Genomic DNA, 27,844 nt, shown 5'->3' on the forward strand with positions numbered 1-27,844 from the left:
TAGGATTTCATGTGGTCTACTGATCTGTAATTATCTGAACCGATCTGGCTGGGTTATAGTTTAGATATTCAAGTGTTTGAGGTTCCATATATTTTGGATATTTTTTTCCAAGTCTTAAGATTTTCTTAGGCCCTTCAGAACACCAAAAGGTCCCCACTTACCCACCCACCTCAGACCTTTGCAGGGAGGGAAAGCTTTAGAGTTCTGTTCCTCCTCCCTTATCCCACCAGATTTTTACATCACCATATGGGATAGGAGAACCCCACAAAAAGGGAAAGCCTAAGAAATAGGTGGCCAGGATGTCCCCCAGTTCAGAGCACTTCCCTCATTCACCCCACAGGAAGTGAAAAATCCAGCAGGCACCCCCACCTACCCGGAGATTCTCAGGTCTCACAAAAGGGTCCCCTCACTAGAAAAGTCTTTAAGTGGATCATGGGATACTACCCTTCCCGAAGGTCAAATACCAGCCTTTTCCCTTCCAAACTATTCAATGAGGGTCTCTGAAGTCAACCAATCCATGGCACCCCTGCTCCTGAGAGGCAGACAGAAATAGGGTGTTGGATTCCTAGGGTTGCCATAACCAAATACTACCAACTAGGCAACTCAAACAAGAATTTACGGTCTCAATTCTGGAAGCTACAAGTCCAAAGTAAAGATGTTGGCAGGGCCAATTCTTCAGGATGGCTCAGAGAATCCATGTCATGCCTCTCTCTCCCAGCTCCTGATGGTTTGCTGACAATCTTCTCATTTCTTCAGTTGATGGACATCATCTAACTTCTACCTTCATCTTGATAGTGTTATCCCTGTGTGGTCCCCACCATCATTTCACCTCTTGTAAGGTCACCAGTTATATTGAGTTAGGGCTCACCCTAATGACCTTATTTTCACTTGTTCATCTCCAGAGATCCTATTTCCAAATGAGGACACATTCAGAGGTGCTAGGGGTTAGGATCTCAACATGAGAGGTGGGGGGGGGGGGCGCGGACAGAAAAGCATCTATGGTCTACTAGCCCCCATCAGTTTCAGCCTCAAATGTTCTTACCACATCTGAGTTCTGTTAGGTAGACTAATAACCTCAAGGCAGATTCCAGCCTGCAGAGACTTGAGGTCAGATAGGGCCAGACCTGGAACAGTGAGATTTTATTCCAATATATTCTAATACGGACTCAAAAACAAAAACCATTAAGTCCAGACACAAAGTTTTATCACCTTCTACCAACAGCCAATCCAAGCCTGAAGTTACAGGAGGTTTAATGCCCCTCTTGTAGCCTAACAGAGGAATCTCATCAACTAAATTCTAGCCAATTCTAATAAGCGATCTTAACAGAAGGAAGCACTGAGGTGTGGCTCACAGCCACTGAGGAACCCCTAAGTCTGTGATTTTTTACCACCACCTACTAGATGGTTCTTCTATTCTCCGATAACTGATCCCTGGTCACTCATCAGTTAATGTTTCTATCCTATTCCCCCCACAACAGTTAACCTCCAGCTAATATCTAGGATTACCTCCTGGGAGCCCATTGCTGGTGCATACTTTTCTATTTTATCCCATTTAATCCTCACAAGAACTCAGGGATAAATTTGTTTTGTGAAGTATCTAATCCCAGACTTGGCACTATGTGGCCTGGGTCTTCTCCAATAACCCCTCAACTGGATAATGTTCTGAAGCAAAATATACAGGACACCGAAGACCAGGACCCTTCAGGCTGGTTTCCCTTCAGTTCTCCAGGTGCTGTCATGTAGGCAAGTGGATCAGGTTTACAAGAGGCAACTGGCAGTCCTAAGAGGGAAGTTGGTGAATCTTGGAACATAAAAGCTTTGGGAAAAAACCTTAGAGAAAGGGATTAGATCCATACATGGCAGACACGTAACCCAGATGGAAAAGCCAGAGAGCCACAGACAGGGTGGTTGGCTCCCTTTTGGAACCTCCACAAGGCCCTTGGCAGGGGCCCACCAGCCCAGGACCAAGCCAAGACAAACAACAGTGGTGGCCCAGGTCCTCCTCCAGCTGGTTGAGCAACTTCAGGATAGGCCCAGAGCCACCTAGATAAAGCTTAGGCTTTGTGGCACATTAGTATCACCTGTGGAGTTTTAAGGCCTCCTTATGCCTGAGGCCTCACCTGCAGCTCCTGAGAGACTCGGTTCATTCTAAGTATCAATATTTTTAAAGCTCCCAGGTGGTCCCAACATGCTCCAGGGTCGAGAACCACAGAATTTAGGCAAGTGGAGGGTGAAAGACCACCTGTCTGGTCTTAGCTTTCTCTCCTCCTGCTCCTCCCAACCCAAGAAATTGGAATCTAGAGTAGCAGCCCAGACAGGTGTCCGTAGAGGGATCGGGGAAGGATGCAGGTAAATGGGGAGTGTGGGGGTGGAGGGAGCCTTAAGCCCACATTTTAATTCTAGAGGTGTTCTCTGCCCTCATTTCCTCCTTCCACTCCAGCCAGAATCACCAGGAGGGGAACAGAGTAGGGCTTCAGCTGCAGCCCCTTCTTCTGTTATATAGACTTGGTTGTGGTAGCTTATATCCCCAGAACAGTATTAACACACAAGAAAAAAATATTTCAGCATAGGAAAATCAAGTCTCTACAAAAGACACGTAACAAGTAGACCAACCTCTACCCCACAATTCAGAAGTAATACACGACACAAAGGAACAAAATGAGCAAAAAGAATAACGCAGCAATACTGGATGTAAAGACAGGTTAACATTAAAACTTACAAGATCTTTTGGGGGGGGGGGGAACAATGAAACCTTAAGATTATAGGACACCAAAGACTTAGCCTTTTCAATACAACACGTTTGTACTGGGATAGTTTAATGTTGTACGTTACAGGACTAAGATATTTGTTCTTCCCCAAATTAGCCCACGGTTTTGATGGTGTCAATTCAAATGCCGGTAGGACTTGAACTTGATGAAATTCCTGTAAAGATGTTTCTGGGAAAATAACCACAGCTTGCCTGGGGCAGAGGAAGGAACAAGGGAAAAGCCAGGGTCCTCACCCCCCAGACTGGGCCTCACTTTACCCTACTTGTCTACAGCTCTGAGTTACATTCTAATAGGCTAGAAAAAGTGAAAAGCATTGCTTACTTACAGCTTGCTCACAGAAAAATTTAAAAGTTAATACAGAAGTCTGAAGGTCATAAAAACCCAAGTCCATCCCCTTGAAGGATTCTCAAAGTGAAGATCACTCCAAACGCAAAGTAATGCCATTCAAAACAGTGGGAGCAGGGGAGCCCTCCACACAAGCAAACCTAGTCCTCCCAGGCCGAAGAGCAGCCCCCCACCCTCTCCAGGAGTGTGCACACCTACAGCAACATCCAAATGTTGGAGCAAGAATGGGGCCAGCCAACATACTTTCATTTATTTTGCTGCTCTAAAACACTAGCACTTTTGTTAGCTAAAAAAACAAAACAAAACGTAAATTCAAAACTTACAGTTTCAGCTCAAGGTCCAAAACTGGTCTCACTGGGCCAAATTCAAAATGTCAGCAGGGCTATATCCCTTCCGGAGGCTTTAAGGGAAAAAGCGTCCACTTGAGACTTCCAGCCTCCAGAGAACACCCGCCACTCTCTGCAAAGACAGAAGCACTCTGACATACCTCTCTGCCCTCCTCCTCCACTTTTAAGAACGCTAGTGATTAAACCAGATCCATCCAGAAAACCCACGATCCTTGCCCTATTTGAAGGTCAGCGAATTAGCAGCCTTAATTACCCTTTGCTGTGGAACACATCGTATTCAGTTTCCAGGAGACAGATGGAAACTTTGGGGGGGATCGTTATTTCTACCACAAGATGCATTGGGGTCAAATGTTTAGCGGGCTGAAGTTGGTTAAACAATGTCCCTGTTACTGTCACAAACTTTAGAAAAGTGATGAGTACAACACGAGTAAGTTCACAGCTTATTTAGCTGATCCACAACCATCCCAGGTGCCTAAAATACTGTTAAAAGGAGGACTTCTCTCCCAGTTAGCTTAAAACCATCCTAACTTTATAAGGCCAGGTGGAAAGCTGAACCAATTTTTCACATGTTCCTATTCCCATTAGATAGGGATATCCTGTGTGAAAGTATCTTTTGGGTTGACTTATTCTAAGTGCTTCAATTTTAACATGTGTCTAGCCTGGCAAGTTAACTTCTCCACAGGATACCAAAGTGAATGAATTAATGTGTTTTGTGGAGTGTGCGTCTGTGGGTTTTAACCTGAATACACGACTCATAAAGGAACTCATTCTTTACCACTTTCCTGCATTTCCTTGAAACTATCTGGCTCATTATATTTTGACTGTGAATTGTCTCCTTAATGTCTTGCAAGGCTCCAGATTGCTTCCACATTTTCAGAAATGAACTATCCGGGGGAAGTAGAACTCTGGAGATGGTTTTTTTTTTGTTGTCTTTTTGGTTTTTTTGGGACACACACAACATAGCCTTTGTACACCCACTCTCAGTGATTCAGAATCAATTTTGTATTACAGAGTATTAGGGGATTACCTGTCTAATGAAAATTTTACACAGTCACAACAACATAAATTTTCTATTCATTCTCAGGGGGTTTCTGCCCCACTCCTACCCCTGAAATCATATAAAGGTTAAGTTGGAAGAAAAGCATTCAGCATCAGAACGGGTGTAGGACGCTAATCCTCTGGAACCCATGAAAAGAAAATAAGCATAGTAAGAAATCATGCCAACAAGTCTTATTCAATATGCCTCAAAGATATAGCATAAAATTCCGTTAAAAAAGAATATAATGATTAAAATAGTAAATTTTATATTATGTATATTTTGCCACAATAAAAAAGAGAATGCAGAGTGCCTTACGGGTATAAATTTCCATTTCTTCCAACATTTAGTGCCTGTAAACTCTCATTATTTTCTAAAATACCTGAAACCATAATAAGAGCGAGTTTAACACTTCGCAGATGTTTAAAAACATATCTTCCAAATATACTGCTAGTAAGAAGCCAGCACAAAACAATACATGCTGAGTGACTCCAATATAGAGAGTTTACAAGCACACGAAGCTAATCTATTGCAGAGGAAGAAAACCCGGGATCTTCGGGCAGGGGGAGGGGGAGAGGAGGAGTGGCCACCGGGAGGAGTCTCCAGGGTGCCTCTGAGGTGCTGGTAATGCTGTGTGTCAGGCACATGGATTCACTCACCTTCAGTAACTCAGCTCTACCCTCTGATTATACACTTTTCTTTGTGGGTGTTACACTTCAATAAGTTTTAAGTGTCCACTTTAAAAAAGTGGGGGAGGGGTGCCTGGGTGGCTCAGTCAGTTAAGCGACTGACTTCAGCTCAGGTCATGATCTCACAGTTTGTGAATTCAAGCCCCGCTTCAGGGCCTGTGCTAACAGCTCAGAACCTGGAGCCTGTTTCGGATTCTGTGTCTCCCTCTCTCTCTGCCCCTCCCCTGCTCACTCTCTGTCCCTCTCTGTCTCTCAAAAATAAATAAATGTAAAAAAAAATGTTTTTAAGTGGAGGAAATTATAATTTTTTAAATGTTAACATTGTTAATACTAATGTAAAAATGCTAAATTAGGGGGAAAAAAACTCCTGAGGGGTGGATATCAAAGGCTTATAGTACATAATGACTCCACAACCATGAGCCCCGCAACAGCACGTCCCGTATCGTATCTCATTCATGACTCAGGGCCATGACTGGCCTTCCTGTGGAGAGCACCTGTGTGACTCTAAATGTGAAACGTGTGCCCAAACACAGGAAGAAGGAGACTCAAGCTAGTCGCACTCACTTTATCAGTAGAGCACGGCAGGGATGTCGGGATCCAGACCTGAGGCTGCAGGGTGCAGGAACCAGGCCTGACTGATGGGGCTCGTCAAGCAGCAGATTCTCTGCAGCAGGGTAGTTTGATCCCTCCCCCACCCAACACCAACACACACACACACACACACACACACACACACACAAGCCTGCGGGCCTGAGGGCTAAGCTGAGGCCACACAGCAAAACAGCTCACAGACTGTGGAGCCAGGCCGAGTGCATCTCAAAGTCCTAGTTCCTACCTAGGATTGTGTGACTTTAGGCAAGTTACTGTGTGACTTCAGGAAGCAAACTTCACTTCTCTGTGCCTCAAGTGTTTCATCAGCAAATGAAGACACTGTAGTATGTACTTCACAGGGTTGCTGCTAAGGATCAAGTGAGCTAATTGGTATAAAGTGCTCAGGCTAGTACTTGAAACATCGGAAACATCACACAAGGATTTGCTGTTACTATTTTTACTGTCCTTATCACTACCACCGTGGCATAGTGTCCCTGAAGTAGTTAGGTTGTAAAGATCAAGTATTATCAACTCCAGGATATTAGAGAAAGAGTAATATCTGTAGAAAGCCCTCATATTTAATAACTTTACCTTTCACCTAAAAAGCCCTAATTTACCAGAATTTTTCCTGGCCCAAATGACCTCTTTTCTGTGCAAACTCTTACCCTTACCCCTATAACCAAGATAATGAAGATGTCTACCATCTAGTCACAATTTCTCTTTTTATTTCCCAAAGGCCTCTGAATTTGCCTGTTCACTTATTCCACAGATCTTTATTTAGTATTTACCATTTAAATACTATGTGCCAGGCAGCCACTATCTTAGGAGAATGCCTTGATTTTATGGGGTTCACATTCATGAAAAGAGACAGACAACAAACAAGCAAATAAATAGACCAACAAAAAATGTCATGGAGTCACAAATGCTATGGAGAAAACAAATCAGGGAAATGTGCTATAGAGTGACTCAGGTAGGGGTGAGGAAGGACTAATTTATGTGAAGGTCTCAGGAAGGGCCTCACTGAGGAGAGGGCATTAAAACTGATGCTGAAGAATAAGAAGGAGCCAGCCTTGGGATTGTCAGTGGAGGGCATGTTCTTGGCAGTGGGATCAGGAAAGTCTAAGGCCCTACTGTGGAAACCAGCTTTTGGGGTTGAAGGATCAGAAAGAAGCTAATGTGGCTCGAGCAATTCATCAAGAAGGGATAAGTGTAGGAGACAAGGAAAGAGAGGTAAGCAGAGCCTTATAACCAAGTAAGGAGTTCGGACATTGTTCTGAGTGTAGTGGGGGACCTCTGAGAGTTTTCAGCAGGGGTGGGAGTACACAGGTAAGGGTAGAAACAGTGAGGGTAGCTCAGGTTAGAAAAATGAGTTGCTAGTTGGGGACTCTCTGTGTCCCCTCCTCCACAGACACTGTCAGAACAAGAGCTTATCCACCTGGTGTGACACCTGTGTGACTGGATCTGAATCCAAGGGGATTGCATCTTGCTATAATCCAGTTGTGAGTCTTAATGGCTTGGAGTACTGAGACGGCAGTGGAGATGGAGAGAGGTGGACAGACTTGGACAGAAAATATATTTCAGAGATAGAATTAATAGGATGTGGGTGAGGTTTTTCCAAGGGGAGGCTAATGGAAAGAACGACTTCTAAGTTTTTGAGCCGTGCACCTGGAAGGATGGTAGCACCATTAGCTAAGATGGGGAAATGATGGGAAGTGGGCATTCAGGGGATAGGGAGGCAGTGTGCATTCCAGAGTTCTATTGTGACCGTGTAAGGCTACGGGTGCCTATTCAAGACATCCAAGCTGAGAGGCGACATAGGTAGCTAGATATTTGTTTACTCCTTATTAAAGAGTTGTTTGTGACCTTGAATAGAATACTTTTATTGAAGAGCTTCATGAGCCCTGAGGTGGAGGTTTGATTTGTTTTCCATTCCTTATCTCCAGTTTCTATTCCTACCTCCCATGTATAAGATCTCACATAACGTTCAAGTGCATCTCAACATCTCAAGTGTTACAAATAAACACTCATAATCCTTAAAGCCTAACGAAGTATTTGTTATAAAATGAAAGCAAATGAAAAAGCTGACTAAATGCTGATGTAGTCAAAGGCCCTCTAGACTAAGGATCACAAGGCCAAGGTCCTAACACAAAGCGAGGTACAGAAGAAAACCAATGAGGTCTACATTGGAATCCTAGTCCATTCATTTACTAACTGAAAACCTAGAGCCAATTACAGAATATTTTGGAAACACAGTTTTCTCCACCTGAAAATGGGGATAATAACTCTTGCCTTACGGGTACCTTGTGGGGATGAAATTTGTGGAAGGCTTACACAGTGTCTGACATATGGCGGATACCTGTAAGTATAGGGTTTGTCACTCTTTTTGCCAGTACACCACTCTTTTATCAGTGTAAACTTGTGAGAAGCATTTAATATCTCTCTACCTTAGTTCACCAACTATGAAAGGAAGATGCTTCACCAGCTGATCGTTAAGCTCCATGTTAGGTCTTTGAAAACAACAACAACAAATGATCGTCTTGATAACAACCAGATAACACTTCTTGGTGAAGGCTGCTTTTTAATCTGATATCGCTGCATCTTTCCGCAAAACCACTTAGACCAAAGAAGACAGGGCATTCAGAAGCAGAAATTAGACCAGAGAACTGTATCTCCGATGTCACAAAAATGTTCTTCCCCCAAACCACTAAAATTTCAGGATACAAACGACTATGCAGAAGATGGAGTAAATGAAATCTCACCACAAACACAGTCTGAGAGGAATCAAAACCCAAAGCTCTTCATCTCAGGCTTCCTAAACTGGATGGGAAGTTTGGAGGTCTGGGCCAGACCAGATGGGAAAGGTGGAACTACAGGTAAATTTCTAGAATCCTAGCAGCTCAGAGAGATGGTGGCTAAGCCAGGAGGGAGATCCTGAAGTTTAGCTCAGGTTAGAAAAATGAGTTGCTAGTTGGGGACTCTCTGTGTCCCCTCCTCCACAGACACTGTGAGAACAAGAGCTTATCCACCCTCTGTGACACCTGTGTGACTGGATCTGAATCCAAGGGGATTGCATCTGACACCCATGCTGAGATCAAGACCCTGCTTGATCGATGGGCTTAGGAACCAGAACAAAAACGTGATTGAGCCTTGTGATAGAAATAGTGTCAATCTATCAATGCAGGACCAGTGACCCCAAGAGCAAAGCCAAGGTAAGAAGCCCATAAGAGATATGAATAAAGAAGAACCCCAAATAAAGTTTATTTAAAGTTCCAAACCTGTGCCAAGCTAACTGAATAATGAAAAATTTGTCTAGCCCAGAGATATGTTTTCTCTGGCTTGTATAATGTGTATTTTTTTTAACTGAACCTGATTGTCCTTAGACACTTCCCAGGTTACCAAGTACTGTTGTATCTATCACCTTATACCCCACAACATGGCTCAGTTATATGACCACGCTAGCCCCACAAACATTTCACAGGTACCGGTAGGTAATTTCCAGATTGGCTCATTTTAAAATATTAAATAGTTGAACGTACGCTGACCACAGAGATGGCAGAGAAAAGAGAACAATCACAGGAAAAAAGATGAACATAGGAAAATGTCAGAAATTCTAGCATCGCCATCTTTGGGAGAAGCATCTCCCAGGCCCAGCTCAGTTACAGCAGCTACAAATCATGCCATATAAAGGTCAAGTTAAATGGGTTCTTGACATATTTGTGGCTGCCTGTCTCTTTCAACTAACCTTTCTATATTTAGGGAAATTCCCAAGAAGCAGAACTCAAATTCCAAGCCTTCCCTATAGCTAGAACATTGGCTCATCGCCTAGATTCACCCAAATAGCAGTACCCTGGCAAAACTGTGATGTAGAAAAGAGCAAAGTGAACAAATAGGTGAGCAAACCACCTCTATTTTTGCCAGCATGGAGGTGGCTGAGGTGTCCGGCTTCCAGCAGTTGCGTAATTGAGTCCCTGATGTAGAAGTGGCATTGGTGAGGCAAGACCTTCTGTTGTTGTCGCCCCTGGTGCTCAGAGGACAAGGAAAACAGACATTTCCTCATCAAACCAAATTTGTAATGCAATTTTACTCCTGGAATTTTAGCCTGGAGCCCAGCCCTGTCAAGAATTCTTTGAACTACTCCATATCATTTTATTAAACTCATTTTCTGCTACATCAGCCCAAATCAGCTTCTGTTGCTTCAAACCAAAGCACCCTGACTGATAAAACAAGCAACGGCAGACCCTCCTTTCATTGGGGTGCCTTGGGAGAAAGCCAATCACGCTGATATCTGTGAACCCTAACACCTGTGAAAGAAACCCCAGATTTTGTAAGGCCATCCTTGTTCCCACAGAGGAAGTACGCAGTAGAAATCTCTCTTTATCCTTGCTCTGTGAATCCTAGCATGTACTTTCTAAAGCAATATCATATTACACACCTGTTACTCAGTACTCCTGGCAGTTGACTTAATTGTCACCATTCACAGAAGAGGCCATTAAATTTTCATCATTTGCTAGTCAGCTATGGAAAATTACAGCTTTGAGGAGTCCATTATCAACCATTCTGGGTGATGGTCTTGCTCTACGAGGCCTCTAGGTAAGTGATAACCAGGTTCCATATTAACAGACTTCTACATGAGCAAGCGAGGCACAGATTTTTAAGCTAAACTGTAAAGATGACATCAGGCTGGTTTGGATTTCTATGACATCCAAACAAGGGGCATTGGAGGTCTCAGCTACAGAAGGGATTTTTAGACAGAATAAAGAACTCAGCACATTAAGGAAGGCTGTGGAGCATTCTTCTCTATGATTTCCATCTACTAGACAATACTGTATTTATTACCAAGAGAACAGCAATTTTCATTGTCCCTCATGGTAAGTTGTTAAAGGGGATACTATTAAATAATAGAACATTCCCCATTTTCAAGGTGAAAGATCTCACAGGGATTAAGTGGCTTGCTTAAAAGTCATAGGGAATCCAAACGAGGGTTTTCTGATCCCAAGCTGATAGTTTTCCTCCTACATCAGTGGGATTTCTGGGGATACCTGAGATGCTTTCAAGATGTCCAAGAAATTGATACTATTTTCATAACAACAAAAACAAGAACAACAACAGTACTAATCTCCAAGGAAAAGAAATCGCTCTCTCAAAGAGATATCTGCACCTCAATGTTTGTAGCAGCCGTATCACAATAGTCAAACATGGAAATAACCTAACTGCCCAACAATGAATGGATGAAGAAAATGTGGCTTGTATATCTATATCTATAGATAGATAGATAGATATGTGTATGTATGTAGATATAGATATAGATATAGATAGATACAATGTGACATTATTCAGCCACGAAAAAGAAGAAATTCCTGTCATTTGTGACAACATGGATGGACTTTGAGGCCATTATGCTAAGTGAAATAAGTCAGAGAAAGACAAATACCGTATGACCTCTCTTGCATGTGGAATCTAAAAACATCAAACTTCTAGGAACAGAGAAGAATGGTAGTTACCAGGAACTGAAAAGCGGGGAAAATGAGGAGGTGTTGGACATAGGGTACAAACTTTTAGTTATAAATAAGTTCTGGGGTTTCCGAGGTACAGCATGGTGACGACAGTTAACAAAACTGTATTGTATATTGGAAAGTTGCTGGGAGAGTAGAGCTCTAATGTTCTCACCACAACAATAACAATGAAACGGGAATTGTGTGAGGTGAAGGATGTGTTAACTAACCTTATTGTGACAAATACGTCTCAATGTATAGGTGCTTCAGATTATCACACACTACAGCTTAAACTTGCACAATGTTATATGTCAATTATATCTCCATAAAGCTGGCAAGAAATCAGGTGTTATCTTCTCTTTTCCCTTTCATCCTTTTATAAGGGTATAGTGGAGTTTCCTGGAGGATATGTTGTATGTGATATAACAGACTAAAACAGAAGCGTCTGTGAGAATCCAGCTGTGTTCTATTAAACCAGCCATAAGAGAAACTTTCAAAACTACAAAATAGTGCCGTTCTTCTATTGACATTTGACATTTGCCATTCTTCTATTGTTCTGGAAAATATAATTCTTTTCCATAAAAATGTTATTTATGTTGGGGCGCCGAGGTGGCTCAGTCGGATGAGCGTCTGACTTCAGCTCAGGTCACGAGCTCACAGTCCGTGAGTTCGAGCCCCACATCGGGATCTGTGCTGACCGCTCAGAGCCTGGAGCCTGTTTCAGATTCTGTGTCTCCCTCTTTCTCTGACCCTCCCCCACTCATGCTCTCTCTCACTCTCTCTTTGTCAAAAATAAATAAACATTTAAAAAATGTTATTTATGTTAACATGGAATGGGTTTATTAGTTTTCTTTTTTAATGAATTGATACATCATTATTTTAAGTGCCCTCGGTTTTCATTTCTAATACCACAAATATTTATAGGTATAATCCACAGAAATAAAGATTCTTTAGAGTCCTTTATCATTTTTAAATGTGTAAAGGAGTCTTGAGACCAAAACATTTGAGAACTGCTATCTCTCATTATAGCTGCCTTTAAAAAACAAGAACCCAGGGGCACCTGGCTGGCTCAGTCAATTAAGCATCTGACTCTTGATCTTGGCTCTAGTCATGATCTCACTGGTTCGTGAGTTGTAGCCCCACGTAGGGCTCTGCATTGACAGCATGGAGCCTGCTTGGGATTCTCTCTCTCCCTCTCTCTCTTCCCCTCCCCTGGTCATGCTCATGCACATTCTGTCTAAATAAATAAATAAACTTTAAAAAAAAATCCAGGCTAAATACAGATTTCCCTTGATTGTATTATTTTTAACCAACTGATGTCCCTGTTAAACCTAGTTTTTCAGCTTACATCTCTGTGCCGTCTTTCTCCCTAGTCTTGGTTTGGACTGAGGAGTTCATGCGTGACAGCAAAAAGTCTTGGAATGGAAAGCAGCAATTATAGACTCAAGCACCTCCTTCCTCTCAAATCCCTAAAGTACCTACTTCACTGTATATTCAATTAATATTCGATTAACGGGTGGATAACTGAAACTGATTGCTAACACAGAGAGGCCTGCTTGATGCCTCTGAGAAGTAACATGTGTGCTTGCTCCTGAGTTCACAGGTGCATGCTAAACACAGCAGAACTCAACCCAGCAAGGCCAGGTGCACCGGGGTCCTGGGTGCACAGCAATCATACACCTGTTTCCCCCATCCAGATCATACTGCCATCTGGATTCTGTTCACTCACAGGACGTGAATCAGCAACTCGTCTCCTACCCAGCTTTTTCCCCCGGAGACGGTAACCCACAATGAGCATCACATGCAGAGCTCACACATCCATCCATCTTTATCCATGTGGCTGCTTTTGTCCCTTGATCTCATTCTTTTTTTTTTTTTTATTTTTTTAATGTTTATTTATTTTTGAGACAGACTGCAAGTGGGTTAGGGGCAGAGAGAGAGAGGGAGACACAGAATCCGAAGCAGACTCCAGGCTCTGAGCTGCCAGCACAGAGCCCGACACGGGGCTCGAACTCACGAGCTCTGAGATCATGACCTGAGCCGAAGTCGGACACTCAACCGACTGAGCCACCCAGGCGCCCCCTCTTGATCTCATTCTACTCCGCACCACTGTCTGTCTAGATTAGGTGTGTGTATTTTATCTTAGGAGATAAAGATCTTAGGCTCCATGAAGGTTCTCAAAGGCCTTTCGAGGTACCCAAGAGTCTAGCATAGCACTAAGTAAATTATAATCACTGTCATCTCAAAAGTTTACAAAATAGTTCAGACACGTGGCCCCACTGTTTTCTCACCAAAGCCCTATATGTAAATTACGGAAGGTCCTCTGTTTATGTATCTGCACCTCACAGAGGGAGGCTTCAAAGTTAAGCAACCTAAGGTCACACAGTCGGTGACTGTCAGCCAGGGCGCATGCGTGCCTCTTGGGGTGGCCCAGTCTGTACTTACCTCACTGCATCAGGCTCTTATTTGTCAACACACACTCATTCAGTCTATCTGAAAGAGAGCTTTGAGAAAAATAACAGCCCTACATCCAGACTATGAGCCAAAACATACAAGAATAAGCCCAGGTCTCCTGATTCCCACTCAGGCACTGTATTTTACAGCATCTTTCCCCTGGTGATTTTAGCTGTCAAAGTAGTCAGTGCACGTGCTAGTTAATCTTATATGTTCTTCTCTCCGAAAAGTACACAAATTATTAAGTATCATTGCAATACCCACTTTCCTTCTTTCTGCCCTCAGGGGCTAATTGGGAAGCCCCATTTTATTGTGTTTTCCCAGCGAAAATGAAGGGAAACATTATAAAATAATGCAGTAAATTCAAGCTGTGTCACTAAAGTTGATTATGATTCCTTCTTTTTTTTTTTTTTTTTTCTCCCTTTCACTGACTCACTCATCAATCCCACAAAATGCTGGTGTGGCTTCCAGTAAGTAAAAGATACCCCTGCCATTAATGAGATTATCGCCTCGTGGGTGAAATGACACTTCCAGAGAAAAATTCTAAGGTATTAGAAGTGTGAATTAGCACAGCATAAATTATTTATGAAGGTGATGAAGGAATATAGACTAAAAGAGCTCTTATTACAGGGAGAATTTTAGGAAAGCTTCATACAGGGCATGTCCTTAAAGATGTCATGAGATATAGCTTAAATGCAGGGAGCGGTTTGGGCACATAACCTCCTTCTGCAGCCCCCCAAACCCAAACAATCATAGAGTCAAAGCAAAAACAGTATGCTTCCTCTGCAAATGGAGCCACAAAATGAGGTTATTTCAGGCTCCCATGCCCAGCCAGATACCACCCGTAGGGCCCTGCTACAGAGACGTTCTGGAGCCCCCACTGGTTGGTAGAGTATTTCAGGAAAGAGGATGGAATCAGAACTGAACCAGGGCAAAATGGAGAAGTGAGTCTACCTTTCAGTTACTATTTACAGTACACGTCCCCCCAGAGGAAACACGACATGCCACAGATACCACATCCTCTCTGACCTGCATCCCTGAGCTATAGCCTGTGTCTTCTCTCCTGTGACTGCTTTCCTTTCCAAGGGCCATGCCCCCAGGGTTCTTCCCGGCTGTGCATCTCTGTGCCACTACAACTTGGGCTTGGATTATTAGTTAACTGTCTGAGGTGTTACAGGTACAAAACAATGGGACCTCTCTCATTCTAGCAGTGGCACATTGCAACGTTCCAGCAAGCGAGCCACTGGGAAAAGACACAGGTGGGAGCCGGCAGATTTTGAGAGTTCTTCAGATCATATTATGTGATTGGCTGAGAAATCAAGCTATACGTAACTCCATTCTGAATCGTTCAAGAGATGGCATAAAGAAGAGAGAGACTGCCACATGACTATGTCAAAAATTGACAACGTTGAATGATCACATTAAGGCCAGATCACAAAGACCTTGTAGGATGGGCTCAGTAGTCGGTAATGGCTTGAGCATTAGGGCAACTGTGGTCCTTCATTATGTCATATGATAAATGCTGCTTTGGGAAAGTATAAGAGAGGCTAAGGGAAGGAGAATTGACAACCTGTGGGCCTGGATTATGTGGTCACCTGCTGCAAGCCAACTTTCCAGCTACCATCCCTGTGGCTGAACACACTCTAGACCAGAGTCTCTGAAATGAGACGTCACATGTGAGACCCATTCCCCATGCTTTCAGAAAGAATCACTCCAAGATCTTTTAAAACAAATGGAGGAAAGGATGTGATACTTTGAAGATGAGGTTTAGTAATACGAAGCAGAGATGATTTTTTTTTCTAAATAAACCTCTGTGAGCATATTGCTAAAAGAAACTTTTCCATTGTTGGTGAATAGTGTAATATCTGCTTATTTAAAAAAGGGTCAGTGGATGACAAGTTGAAGAATTTGAGAAGTTTCTCTATGAATTGTGATTCCAACAGCAAAATGAGGCTCTGATCATTTATCCACATGCCAACATATCATTCAGATTCTACGTGGGATACATAACACATTGACGGGAAAAGATGGTACATGGAAGTCAATCTGCCTTGGAAGGAAAGACATGATGGGCTGCCAGGTGTCAGAGCGACAGCTGACAATCCACATCCTGCAAGTCAGAATTCAGTCCCTTTATCTTTCAATGCAAGATCATCATAGTAAAGCACAACTTCCAGGCTATGAAACTGAAAGGAAACAGAATGAGGGTCTGAAGAGCAAGAGACCATCTTTCCAGGAATCCATGACAGGGCAGTTGGGCCAGTGGCTTTCGGTAGTTCCCGACTGGCTATACTTCAGGGAGACTGAGTATTTCTTCCGAGTATCTCCTATCTCCTGGGACAGAACACAAGCTTTAAGCCTTTGGGGGCATTTAGCCATAACAGTCAAACTATTAAAACAAGGATGGGTAGCTTTATACAATAACTCACACAACACATTTTTTCCCCCAGATAACTCATAGCCAAGTTGAGGGAGGGGTGGAGGCAGGCTTCTTTCCCTGGAAACTCTCCATCATTTCTCCACTTGAGGTGAGCCCGAGCCTTTTGGAAATTAATAGAGTTGTTTAATAAAGGCAAAGGGAGCAGCTGTAAGACTTTCCTCTATTCACTCTTCTTTCAAAATAAAGACATTTGTACTATGCTTTTCACCCTATACATCCCAGGTTCACAGCACTAGTTGCATATCAGGATCACCCAGGGGTTCTTTTGTTTGAGTAACAATGTTCATGTGGGGTCCGAACATTACCATTTTCTAAAAGTACCAGTATCAGAACCTCTGGGAATGGTGCCCATGCAATGTAATTTTTAAAAGCTCCCTAGGTAAATCTAATATGCAGCCAAATTTAAGAATAACTACCATACTGGGGCACCTGGGTGGCTCAGTCACTTAAGCGTCCGACTTCGGCTCAGGTCATGATCTCATGGTTGGTGAGTTCGAGCCCCGCATCGTGCTCTGTGGTGACAGCTCAGAGCCTGGAGCCTACTTCAGATTCTGTGTCTCCCTCTCTCTCTGCCCCTCCCCTGCTCATGCTCTGTCTCTCTCTGTCTCAAAAATAAATAAAACATTAAAAAAATTTTTTTTAAAAGAATAACTACCATACAAAAGAGGAAACTAGGTGTTGATTATAAGGATTTTAGTTTTAGAATAGCTGTCTGACTTCAAAGAATAATGAAAAAAAGAAAGTATCAAAATACAGAGAATCATTAGAGTGTGTGTGTGTGTGCTCTTGACACAGGGAAGCAATATAATTTAGTGTTTATTAACTGCCTTGGGGCCTGGAACTTTTTTTGATAATCTGTGTCAAAAAGTAAGCACATATATGAAAATTGTGCAGATTTCAGAAACATCACAGACTTCCTGAAACCAATGTTAAGGACCTCTGGTATAGTCGTAGACTTCTGTAGCTACTCTTGTAAATAAGCAAGTAGGAAAAAAAAATCATCCATAAGAAATGAGAAATTTACATAGGAGTCTGGATTTTGCCCCTAAATTGCTATGAGTGTAAATAAATCACCTAAGCTTGCTAGCCCTCAGCTTTTCCACAAACTGAAATTTTTATCTACCCATAGGACAGTGTGGGTAGTGTTTCTACGATTTTGTAAAAAAAAAAAAAAAAAAAAAAAAGTCAAGAGTGAATGAATACATGTGAAAGTACTTTGAGAAGTTATGATTTATTATTAGATATATTAAGAATTAATCTAAAAAGAAACATAATTTCTTGGGTAACTGACATGTTGATCTAGCTCTCACTTTTATCTGCCTGGTCAGCAGACCATAGATTATAAGAAATATAGCAACTCTTGAACTTTACACTTCCTATTAGAAGGATGAGTCCCAGCCCCAGTTGCCCTTAGATACCCCATCTCTCTCTCTCTCCCTGCCGTATGATGACTATCCTGCGGTATTCACGAATGGCGCTTTCTGTCAAACTGATAGTAAAGCCATTCGTATTACTGGAGAACCTTCGGTGTGAGTTAAAATACAAAGGAAAGGAAGTAGTTCCAGAGGAAATGAAACCCATGAACCAAAATTCAGTCTTTTTCACAAAAGCCCTGAAGTATTTGTTTCTTTCCCCTCTACCCCCCACAAGACCTGAGGCCCTGCGGACTCCACTGTCGTGTTCCCTATCAGAGGATCATACCTAGTAAGGCAACCTTCTTACTTCCCAAGGAAACGCTCCTGCAGAAGCACACTCAGTCCCAAGATATTAAAGCGTAAAAAGCTAGGATTAAGAATAAAGCTTATCTTTCACAGCCAGTGCTCCAGAGTTAAGGCCATTCACCAGACCATGGTTAGATGTTAACCAGAGGTGCAAACTTAATGTGCAGAGTAAGCAGAGGCACCCTAAAACACGACACCGGCCCAAGTCTTCATGCTCCTGGGTGTCAGTATTTCCCATGCATTTCATTGTCTGAATTTTAATGAAAAAAACAAAATGAAAATGTGCATGGAGGAGCCAGTACTGATATTGAATCTTGACTGCTATTTACCGCTCCTCAGAAAAATATATTAAACAAAATGCAGAGTCACGTAGTTTAAGCTACTGTCTATTTGTTCATAAAGGAAAATGCTTTATATGCAGAAATTTCAAGTGAGAGGAGATGTCAGGTCTCCAAAAGCAGCTATTATCAAACAAAGCAGCCAGAAAATTAATGCACTGCAGATGGCTGTGACCGCAACCTTGGATACGAGCCAGTGTCTTCGTCTCTCTTGGTAGGAGAGTTTTTGAACTCTCTCCTACCCACAAAGCCTCCTTAAATGTTCTAGTTCTTTGACATAAAATTCTTTCCCCTCTTTTACAGAGTATTGCTTTAACTGTCTAGTTTTTCTTTCCATAAACCCTTGCTGACCTTTACTACAAGTGAGGCACTAAAAAAGAATGGTAAATTGACAATAGTCAGGACATTGGTGTTAAATGTAAAGAGGAATGGGTCATTTAAAGAACAATCAGGTTGATTCTCCTCTTCCAAATCAAGGTCCCCCTTCCAGACAGCCTGCCTGTGTCTTCGTTCCATATCCAATTTATAAAGAGTTTTTTTTTTAATTTTTTTAAATGTTTATTTATTTTTGAGAGAGAGAGAGAGAGAGAAACATAGCACAAGCGGGGAAGGGGCACAGACAGAGGCAGACACAGAATCCAAAGCAGGCTCCAGGCCCCGAGCTGTCAGCACAGAGCCCAATGTGGGGCTCCAACTTACAAGCTGTGAGATCACGACCTTAGCCAAAGTCGGGCGCTTAACCAACTGAGCCACCCAGGCGCTCCTTGCCATATGCATTTTAAAGTGGCTCTTTATCCCAGGCAGCTAAAAGAGGGAATCTCCACTTTGTAAAATGGCTCCATCATCCCTTTTTCTCCCTGGCTACAGAAGTTGAGCCATCCTGGAGGGTGTGTGTGCTTTTGTTCTTGCCAAACAAGTACACTCACCTGACTTCCAAATGACTGAAGGGTTTTGTGTTTTAAGTAGTACTTTATTCTGGTTAATTGAGAATTGCCACTTATATAAACCACCAACCAGGCTGCAAACAAAATAGGGCAAAAGACTCACAGTAGCAACTTCCTTTGCATTAGGAAAACGCACACCCAAGAGTTTAATAACAAAACCATATACCTTTTTACACAGTTGGTATTTTGTTTATGTGTATCATGACTAATAGTAATGGCTGTAATTCATCACAACAGAAAAGCAATCAACCGCTCTAGCTGTAGAAAATTAAAATTGATTGAGAACTTTTGTCTACCCTGGCAGAAGCTAATAATTACATCATTATTAACAATATAGCCAGTAGCCAAATTTTTTTAACTTCTTTTGGTTTAAGACAAAATAGAACAAAATCAAGTTAATGTATTCAAGTTGAGTAATTCTGTGGAGCAGGCTACTCCCATGTGGATCTACCATTGGCAGAACATCCACTCTGGACTAAGGACTGTCCTAGGTGTTTGCACACTGGATTCATTTTATCCTCCCCACATCCACGGAGGCACATTGGTGATAGATGAGGAACTATGAAAATGAAGTCACCAGCCCAGGAGCACAGAGCCAGGACACAGACTCAAATCCAGGGCCTGTCTCACTCCAAAGCCTCCATTCTAACCAATGAGCAACTACACTGTCGAACAAAGACCTTCTAGATGAGTACAGGAAACACCTGTCACAGGTACATACTCAAACACCTGGAAAACAAAACATTCTTCTTAGAAACCATCTCTTAATTTTTGTGATCCAGAGTTTTCTGAAGGCTAAACAAAACTGGTATGTATACAGTCTCAGAGGATGTCCCCGGGCCATAGAATGTTCCCAACAACAGGCCAGGGACAGAGAGGAATAAAGGAAATGAAGAGTCATTAACCACACTCAGTGTCCTTAAGACCAAGCTCTGATGTCATTTATTTCCACCTTCCAAGAATACTGGGATGGCCCGGCATGGGCAAGTGACAAATACTTGTCAATTAAGTTTGTGAAGATAATGGCAAATGCCACTGAGAAAGACTTGCATTAAACATTAACTCAAGCTAATGTCCCCTCCTTGCAAGGATGGCCAATGTGAGGTTAGGAGAGTCAGGTGTGTGGTTGGATGGAGCTGAACTGTGTTCTGAGTATGCACAAACTAGATTACAGAGCCTCAAAGGAAGTTTTCCCAGATGGATAGAAGAGTCCAACAAGCAGCAGCTCCAAATCTGAAATGAACCTGTGTTCTTGGCTGGACTGTGACCATTTATTAGGCTCTAACTGATGGCCAGAAGCAGTGAGCAAGATGCTCCCTGTTACACAGCTCTGAGGGAGAGGGTAGGAAGAAACTTTGTTCTGATGTTCTCCCAGGGTGCCCCTGTGGCATCAACCCTTTCATGAAAGAAGCCACCTTAAACTAAGTTATACAAAGTAGTTATTTGATTCATGTTTTCTCTCCTTCCTCTCTCCCTGACTCTTCCTTTATGACAATCACATGATTGTCTTGGTCTGTCCCAGGCCAGTAGAGGAAGACATTCCCAGTCCCCCAAAACTGCACAGTGGTGGTAGCGGCCGGCTCAATCTCCCTTAAATAAGGTCCTACAGCATGGGGGAGAAATTAGCACCATTAGAGGCCAAGTGTTCCTTTAACTCACTTTGTTCTCTCTTCTGCCTAACCCCTGTGCCTAAGGGAGCTGCATGGGTTCTCTAAATTTCAATGATGGAACAGTTGACCATGGGCTAGTGTTCCCATGTATTCTCTCATCTCATACCTAACTCCCGTATTTATCAATAAAAGAAAAGTTTGTGGCTGCTTATGATTTTGTATTCCACCCTTATGAATGTTCTACTACTAAAAACATATAACGATTTTTATGGACCAATTGGAAATTTGAACGCTGATTCCATATTTAAAAATATTAAGGAAATATTAAATTTCTATTTAGAGTGGGAATGATACTGTAATATTTGGGGTTTTTTTTAAGAATGCATAGCTTTTGGGGCGCCAGGGTGACTCAGTCGGTTAAGCGTATGACTTGATTTCAGCTCAGGTCATGATCTCACAGTTTGTGAGTTTGAGCCCTGTTTCAGGCTCTATGCTGACAGCATGGAGCCTGCTTGGGATCGTCTCTCTCTCCCTCTCTCTCTCTGCCCCTCCCCTGCTCTCTCTCTCTTTTTCAAAATAAATAAATAAACTTTAAAATATAAAAGAATGCATAGCTTTTATATCTATATATGAAAATATTTACAGATTGGATGATATGCTGTCTGGGATTTGTTTCAAAATAACATGGGAGGAGTCGCAGCAGGTGGGAGTATGGGTGAAACAAGATTGCCCTTGAATTAATTATTGCTGGAGCTGGGTAATGGGTTCATTGTGCTAGGTTTGTTTTGGTTTTTCGGTGGTACTTTTTCTGTATGTGTGAGAACTTTTTGATAGTAAAAAGCTTTTTTAAAAAAGAATCAAAATTAGCTAGATTTAAAAAAAATAAAATATAAAATATAATTGGTGACTTACTTTAATTCACATTAGAAAATTATATTTTTCAAAAATACTTTAAAATATGTGCAATTTGCATGATTGAATGTTAAATGGAATAGGAAGATCTAAAACTGCACATAAAATACTGCAGATACATAATTATTTACACATGCATATAAATGGAAGAAAAACTACATAAAATGTATATCAGAATTTTCCCTGGCTGACAAGAATATATATTATTATTCTTTATTGTTACTTTTTTTTTCTATTTTTCAAGTGTTCTGAAAAGAAAATATGTTTGGGGCGCCTGGGTGGTGCAGTCATTTAAGCGTCCGACTTCAGCCAGGTCACGATCTCGCGGTCCGTGAGTTCGAGCCCGCGAACTCTGGGCTGATGGCTCAGAGCCTGGAGCCTGTTTCCAATTCTGTGTCTCCCTCTCTCTCTGCCCCTCCCCCGTTCATGCTCTGTCTCTCTCTGTCCCAAAAATAAATAAACGTTGAAAAAAAAATTTAAAAAAATAAATAAATAAATAAATTAAAAAAAAAAGAAAATATGTTTACAATTTCAGAAAGTTCTTTTTATAAACTATACTCATAATGTTAGGGGAAAAATAGTTACAGAACTGAATGTGAAATTCAGTTATAAAATGGGTGTGAATGGTGTGTGTGTGTGTGTGTGTGTGTATCTAAAATAAATAGCATCATATTGTTAATAGTGATTATCTCTGTGTGATAGCATCATTGGTCATTTTTATTTTTGTTTGACTCTCTGTATTTTCTGCAATTAACAAGAATTATGTTATAATCAGAAAAAACATGAAAAATTAAAGCTAGATTTATTGTACTTCTTTTTAAGTAAAGGACTATGTCTATAGGGCAAACAACATACAAGTTTAAGAAACTATGCATTATATATAGTAAATATATATTATATACATTAGTATAATATTATCACTACATATAATGTTACTACATATAACTATATATTATAACCATATATTAAATTTTATATAATAACCACATAATACCTGTAAAGACAGGAGACTTTTAAATTCTCATTGAAGGTATATGTTGAAATTTTAAACAATGTTAATACAGAATCCTTTGCACAGCCACCATGATGTAGCGATACTCACAGACGATTCCTTCATAATCATGTTTCGTTTTCTGTCCAACTCCAGGGATATCTATGCCAATACCAGTCTTTGGACTACAGGATGATTCCAAGGTCTTTAAGAAAGGGAGCTGCTTACTTGCTGACGATAATTTCGTCCTGATCGGCTCTTTTGTGTCATTCTTCATTCCCTTAACCATCATGGTGATCACCTACTTTCTAACTATCAAGTCACTCCAGAAAGAAGCTACTTTGTGTGTGAGTGATCTTGGCACACGGGCCAAACTAGCTTCTTTCAGCTTCCTCCCTCAGAGTTCCCTGTCTTCAGAAAAACTCTTCCAGCGGTCAATCCACAGGGAACCAGGGTCCTATGGCAGAAGGACTATGCAGTCCATCAGCAATGAGCAAAAGGCCTGCAAGGTGCTGGGCATTGTCTTCTTTCTGTTTGTGGTGATGTGGTGCCCATTCTTCATCACGAACATAATGGCCGTCATCTGCAAAGAGTCTTGCAACGAGGATATCATCGGAGCCCTGCTCAATGTGTTTGTTTGGATCGGTTACCTCTCCTCAGCGGTCAACCCACTTGTGTATACACTGTTCAACAAGACCTACAGGTCGGCCTTTTCACGGTATATTCAGTGTCAGTACAAGGAAAATAAAAAACCATTGCAGTTAATTTTAGTGAACACTATACCGGCCTTGGCCTACAAATCTAGTCAACTCCAAATGGGACAAAAAAAGAATTCAAAGAAAGATGCCAAGACCACAGATAACGACTACAGTATGGTTGCTCTAGGAAAACAACATTCAGAAGATGCTCCTACAGACAATATTAACACAGTGAATGAAAAGGTTAGCTGTGTGTGATAGACTGGTTGCCATAGCAACCATGGAGGGCACACTGGGCAAATTTTTACCTATCTGGGGGAAAAAAAAAGACAAAGGGGAGACTGGAAAAAAAAATTAGGCCGATCTAGTAGAACCAACAATAATATTTATATGCCTCATTTTATTCTGTCAATGAAAAAAAAAAAAGGCAGGGTTAAAAGACACAAAATGTGCACTTCAAAAATGTTCTGACAGCATTTCAGCTGTGAGCTTTATGATACTTATTTTTAACATTGTAAATGATATACATCTTTAAAATAATTAGCTTTTATTGTAAAATTATAATGAGGCCATACATAAGTCTAAATTAACTTCTATTCCAAGTGGAAACCTTGCTCCTACGTTAGTTGATGGCATGAGTTGGTTACCTATTGCTGTAAATAACAATAGCTACAAATAGTGAGAAGTTGGGTGAATATAATATAATGACCTCTTAAAGAAAAATCCTCTTTAAAACTTATCATGCTACATATTTTGAACAACAACAAAAAAAAAGACACTAACAACGGTGTTATGAAATCTGTATTGTTAAGATAATTAAATGAAATACTTGACAACTTTTTCATTCCTGCTTTTCCACAGATGTCGTTTTGAAATATTCACAAAGTTGCTGACATTTGCTGCATTTCAACTTAATTCTTCAAAGAAGTGAAAAAGTTTTAAAATGTTATTTAATAACTACTGCTGCTTTCTCTTCTACTATTTGTGCTTTATTCTGAATTTCCAATGTGGTCTTGTTTAGTGTTTCTTCTCATAGGTAAACTATCAAAAGGATAACTTAACATTACCAAATACATTTCTAGAAATTGCTTCTCCTAAACGACACCATAGTGGTGTTTGGTAACTTGCTCTTTAATGACTGCACCGTGCATGCGCTCCGTCGAGCAGTAAGCAGTATTGATGTAACTGTGTCAAGATTGAGGAATAAACTCAGGTTTTTGGCTACTGCCAGCAGTACAGTCTTAGGAGATCTCTGTAAAATAAATGCAGGTGACTTTCCCATTGGCACCCATCAGGTAAATTGATGCTTTCTGATCAATTAATCTCTATTATTTGCCAAAATTGTTCAGCTTTGGTCTCACGATCATCTACTGAGTGTACATTATCTGTGAAGAAATTTCCTGGGTACTGAGGATATAAAAATAATTAAAACAAGATCCCTGCTTTTAAAGCAAATGACCTAATTGGAAGAGTCTTTGTCAAAAATATTAATTAACAGACATTTTGAGAATTGGTTCAAACTATTTCCTTCTATGTAGTTCAGAAAAAGGCTTGTTTTGACCCTGAGGGTAATTTTCTCAGTAAGTTTCCTGATTGGTTGTCGATGAATATCAACCAAATGACCGAGAGGAGAAATATTACATGAGGTCAAAATTTGTAACTAGTTTAGAAATATACACCTCAACCTGGGCCCAACCTATGACTACCAAAGTTTGGAGCAAAATTTTGGTTCATTTCCATAAAAACTAACTTCTTTATTACTTACTAACACTGGACTCCATAAAAAAAAAAAGCAATAATATAATGCTATGTAAAAAAGTTTGCTAAAGAGAGAAAGACTAACAGCAGTTAATTCACCTTGACGTCAGTCGAGATTAAATTACATATCCTTACTAAAATAGAAGTTAGGTATGAGATTACAATACTGAAGCATTTCTATTGAATGAAAAATAGTGTTTTGCACTAAGCCATTTGAAAAATATTATGGATTTGAAAACTAAAGAATGTGGGAGATGCCACTGTGTAATTTGGAAATGTATTAAGGCTATCCAATTATGTCCTTGTAGATACATTGAAAGATATGTATTTCAAAGCTAGAATTTATAGTAAGCCACTTGTATCAAGGCTGCATTTGAACTGAACTACTTTAATGATTACACCATACTAAGTGATAAAACTACAAATGTTAAAAAATCTCTTCTCTACTGTATTTTGCCTTAGTTTGTAACTCTGCACATCTCATTAAATATTAGAGAAAAAATTCCAGATTCTATCCCCATACACTCAATCTTGATCAGAATGAACATAAATACTGCCTGACAGATATCTTTTGACTACATATATATTACAAATGTGTATGTGTTTTCTTTCCATAAGTATCTATTCAAGTGTATATAGACAACCATGTATCTGCGTACATGTACAGACATGTTCTCATGCACTTTATTCGATATTTATATATTTATATGGAGAAAAAGCAAGAAGTCATTAATGAAAACCTTCAATATATACACATGTGTGCATGTTTGTATCCTGTCCATTAAAATGTGAATTCATGTTCTAATGTTTCTATGACCTTCCATTGCGGTCAAAGGCAGATTAAAATGTAACAGAAGTATCAGCTCTTTAAATAAACTGGAAATTCACCTGATTTTATGGGAAGACTTTAACACAATTCTGTAAGGGTGGTGAAAACAATAGTCCTTATATACAGTTGAGTGATCTTGAATAAAATGGTACCTTTGGGCCCTTTGTTTAGTCTAGGGACTTTCTGACTACTAAGGATTTCAAAAATACACCCCCAGCCCCAGTGAAACACGGTGCTTGAATGATTTATGGATCTGTGATTAAAGGACTCACTCCTAGTCAATACTATTAAAATACAGTGACCAACCTTACTCTACTTTAAGTTGAATGGTAGATTCTTCTATATTTAAAGGAAGGAATTAAATGCCATACCTAATTAGGGGAAACACTCAGTTTAGACATACTTAATCTACTTGGCCACAGCGCCACCTCATGGTCATTTTTTAAAGTGCTACCGTAGCCAAATTGAACTAAGTTACTGTACTGCTTTTGGCAAAGGGTGCTTTTCCCATTTGCGCATCTATGAAACATGTTCATAAAGTGTTAAATTATTCTGTGCCATATATAATAAATACGGTGAAGATTATTTTGTGTAATGATTTTAATCAAGGTGATTCTAAAAGATTTCAAGAAAGAAGGAATAATTATCAATAAAGTCTACTCAAAAATCAATGCAATTATGTGAGTCCATAGTTTTGTCTGCCAAAGGGAGTGACCCACACCTTTCAGATACTCACACTAGGAACTCCATGTATCATTTAGATATTTTGAGAGAACAAAGCCTGTTCTTCTGAAGTTCAGTGACTCAACTAGGACTTACCTGCTTATGATTCAGCTTCCAGTTATCTGCAGCAGAGACACTCCACATTTGGTCACTCTGTCTGGTTGCACACAGCCCAGAAACATAGAGAACTGCTGCTGTAACCCCAACACATGCACACAGGTACTGATGGCCACGTGTGTACAGGCGTACCCCAAGACATGCACGGGTGCATTCACACAAACAGTACACACGTCTTCACAGGAGATAATTTCAGGAATTAAAGTAAACCAAGACACAGTATCATTGAATAAACTGGAAAGCTGCCTTGATTTGTCATTTCACCTCTAAATGTTGGAAAAGTTTATGAAATAGGGACAGCAGGTATCTTTTCCAGGTGTTTATAGCTCCCTGTATTGAGTACCTACCACGTGCCAGGCATTAAGCTGTTCGATTTGTTTGCTTCACCTAATGGAATCTTCACAACAATCCTATAAAGTAGGTATTATTATGCCTTATTTTTCATAGCTAAAGAAACTGAGATTCAGAACAGTTAGCAATGTGGCCAACGTCCCACAGCTGCCAAAAAAAGAAAAAGTGGCAAGTTCAAGCCTGGCTCATCTGACTCCGAAAAATAAGTTCTTGTTTCTACCCAATCTGGCAGAGAACAAAGAAAACTGAGTTTAGAACCAAAGGATGCGAGATCCCATCTTGGCTTGGACAAATCACTTAATAACCCCGTGTCTCAATTTCATTGTCTCTAAAAATGGAGCTACTAGCACCTGTCCTGACTGACAGCATCACTTAAATGAGGTCATGACTATAGCTGTGCTTGATACCCTGTAAAGCACTATGTAAATGCAATAACTGTTGTTATTAAAAAGAAAACAAACCACAGCCATTATATATTATTAGCTATCAGAGCAAAAAGTAGACAAATTGTGGGATAGTCAATATTATTATTCAATAGCTTCCACATTCTGTGAATACTCTCATTTTTAATTTTTTTTTTTTTTTTTACTTCTGCTTTGTCCTCACCATGATACAGAATTCCCTTTGCTGGTACTCTTTCTTCCTGCTCACATCAAAACTTGCCCATTCTATGACCCATTCCATTAGGTT

At 40.7% G+C, this 27,844-nt stretch overlaps 1 protein-coding gene and 1 long non-coding RNA gene across 3 annotated transcripts in view; one reads left to right on the top strand and one right to left on the bottom strand.

The window, feature by feature from the left end:
• Window positions 1-26,639, top strand: part of HTR2A (5-hydroxytryptamine receptor 2A) — a 59,911-nt gene extending 33,272 nt beyond the window's left edge. Inside the window, exon 4 of the mRNA XM_003980393.6 lies at window positions 22,835-26,639. Coding sequence (XP_003980442.2) covers window positions 22,835-23,634 — 800 coding nt within the window. The 3' untranslated portion in view covers window positions 23,635-26,639. The remainder of the gene's footprint in view (window positions 1-22,834) is intronic.
• Window positions 610-5,306, bottom strand: LOC123384077. 2 transcript variants are annotated; one of them, XR_006594679.1, is made up of 4 exons: window positions 3,601-5,306; window positions 3,437-3,513; window positions 1,043-1,124; window positions 610-907 (listed from the first exon to the last, which is right to left on the bottom strand). It is a non-coding gene; the product is annotated as an uncharacterized LOC123384077 (long non-coding RNA). The 2 variants fall into 2 exon arrangements; XR_006594678.1 differs by lacking the exon at window positions 3,601-5,306 and having other exon boundaries at window positions 3,437-3,594.
• Window positions 26,640-27,844: the final 1,205 nt, after the last annotated feature.

This window comes from Felis catus, chromosome A1, assembly GCF_018350175.1.
Source record: "Felis catus isolate Fca126 chromosome A1, F.catus_Fca126_mat1.0, whole genome shotgun sequence".
Lineage (NCBI taxonomy): Eukaryota > Metazoa > Chordata > Mammalia > Carnivora > Felidae > Felis > Felis catus.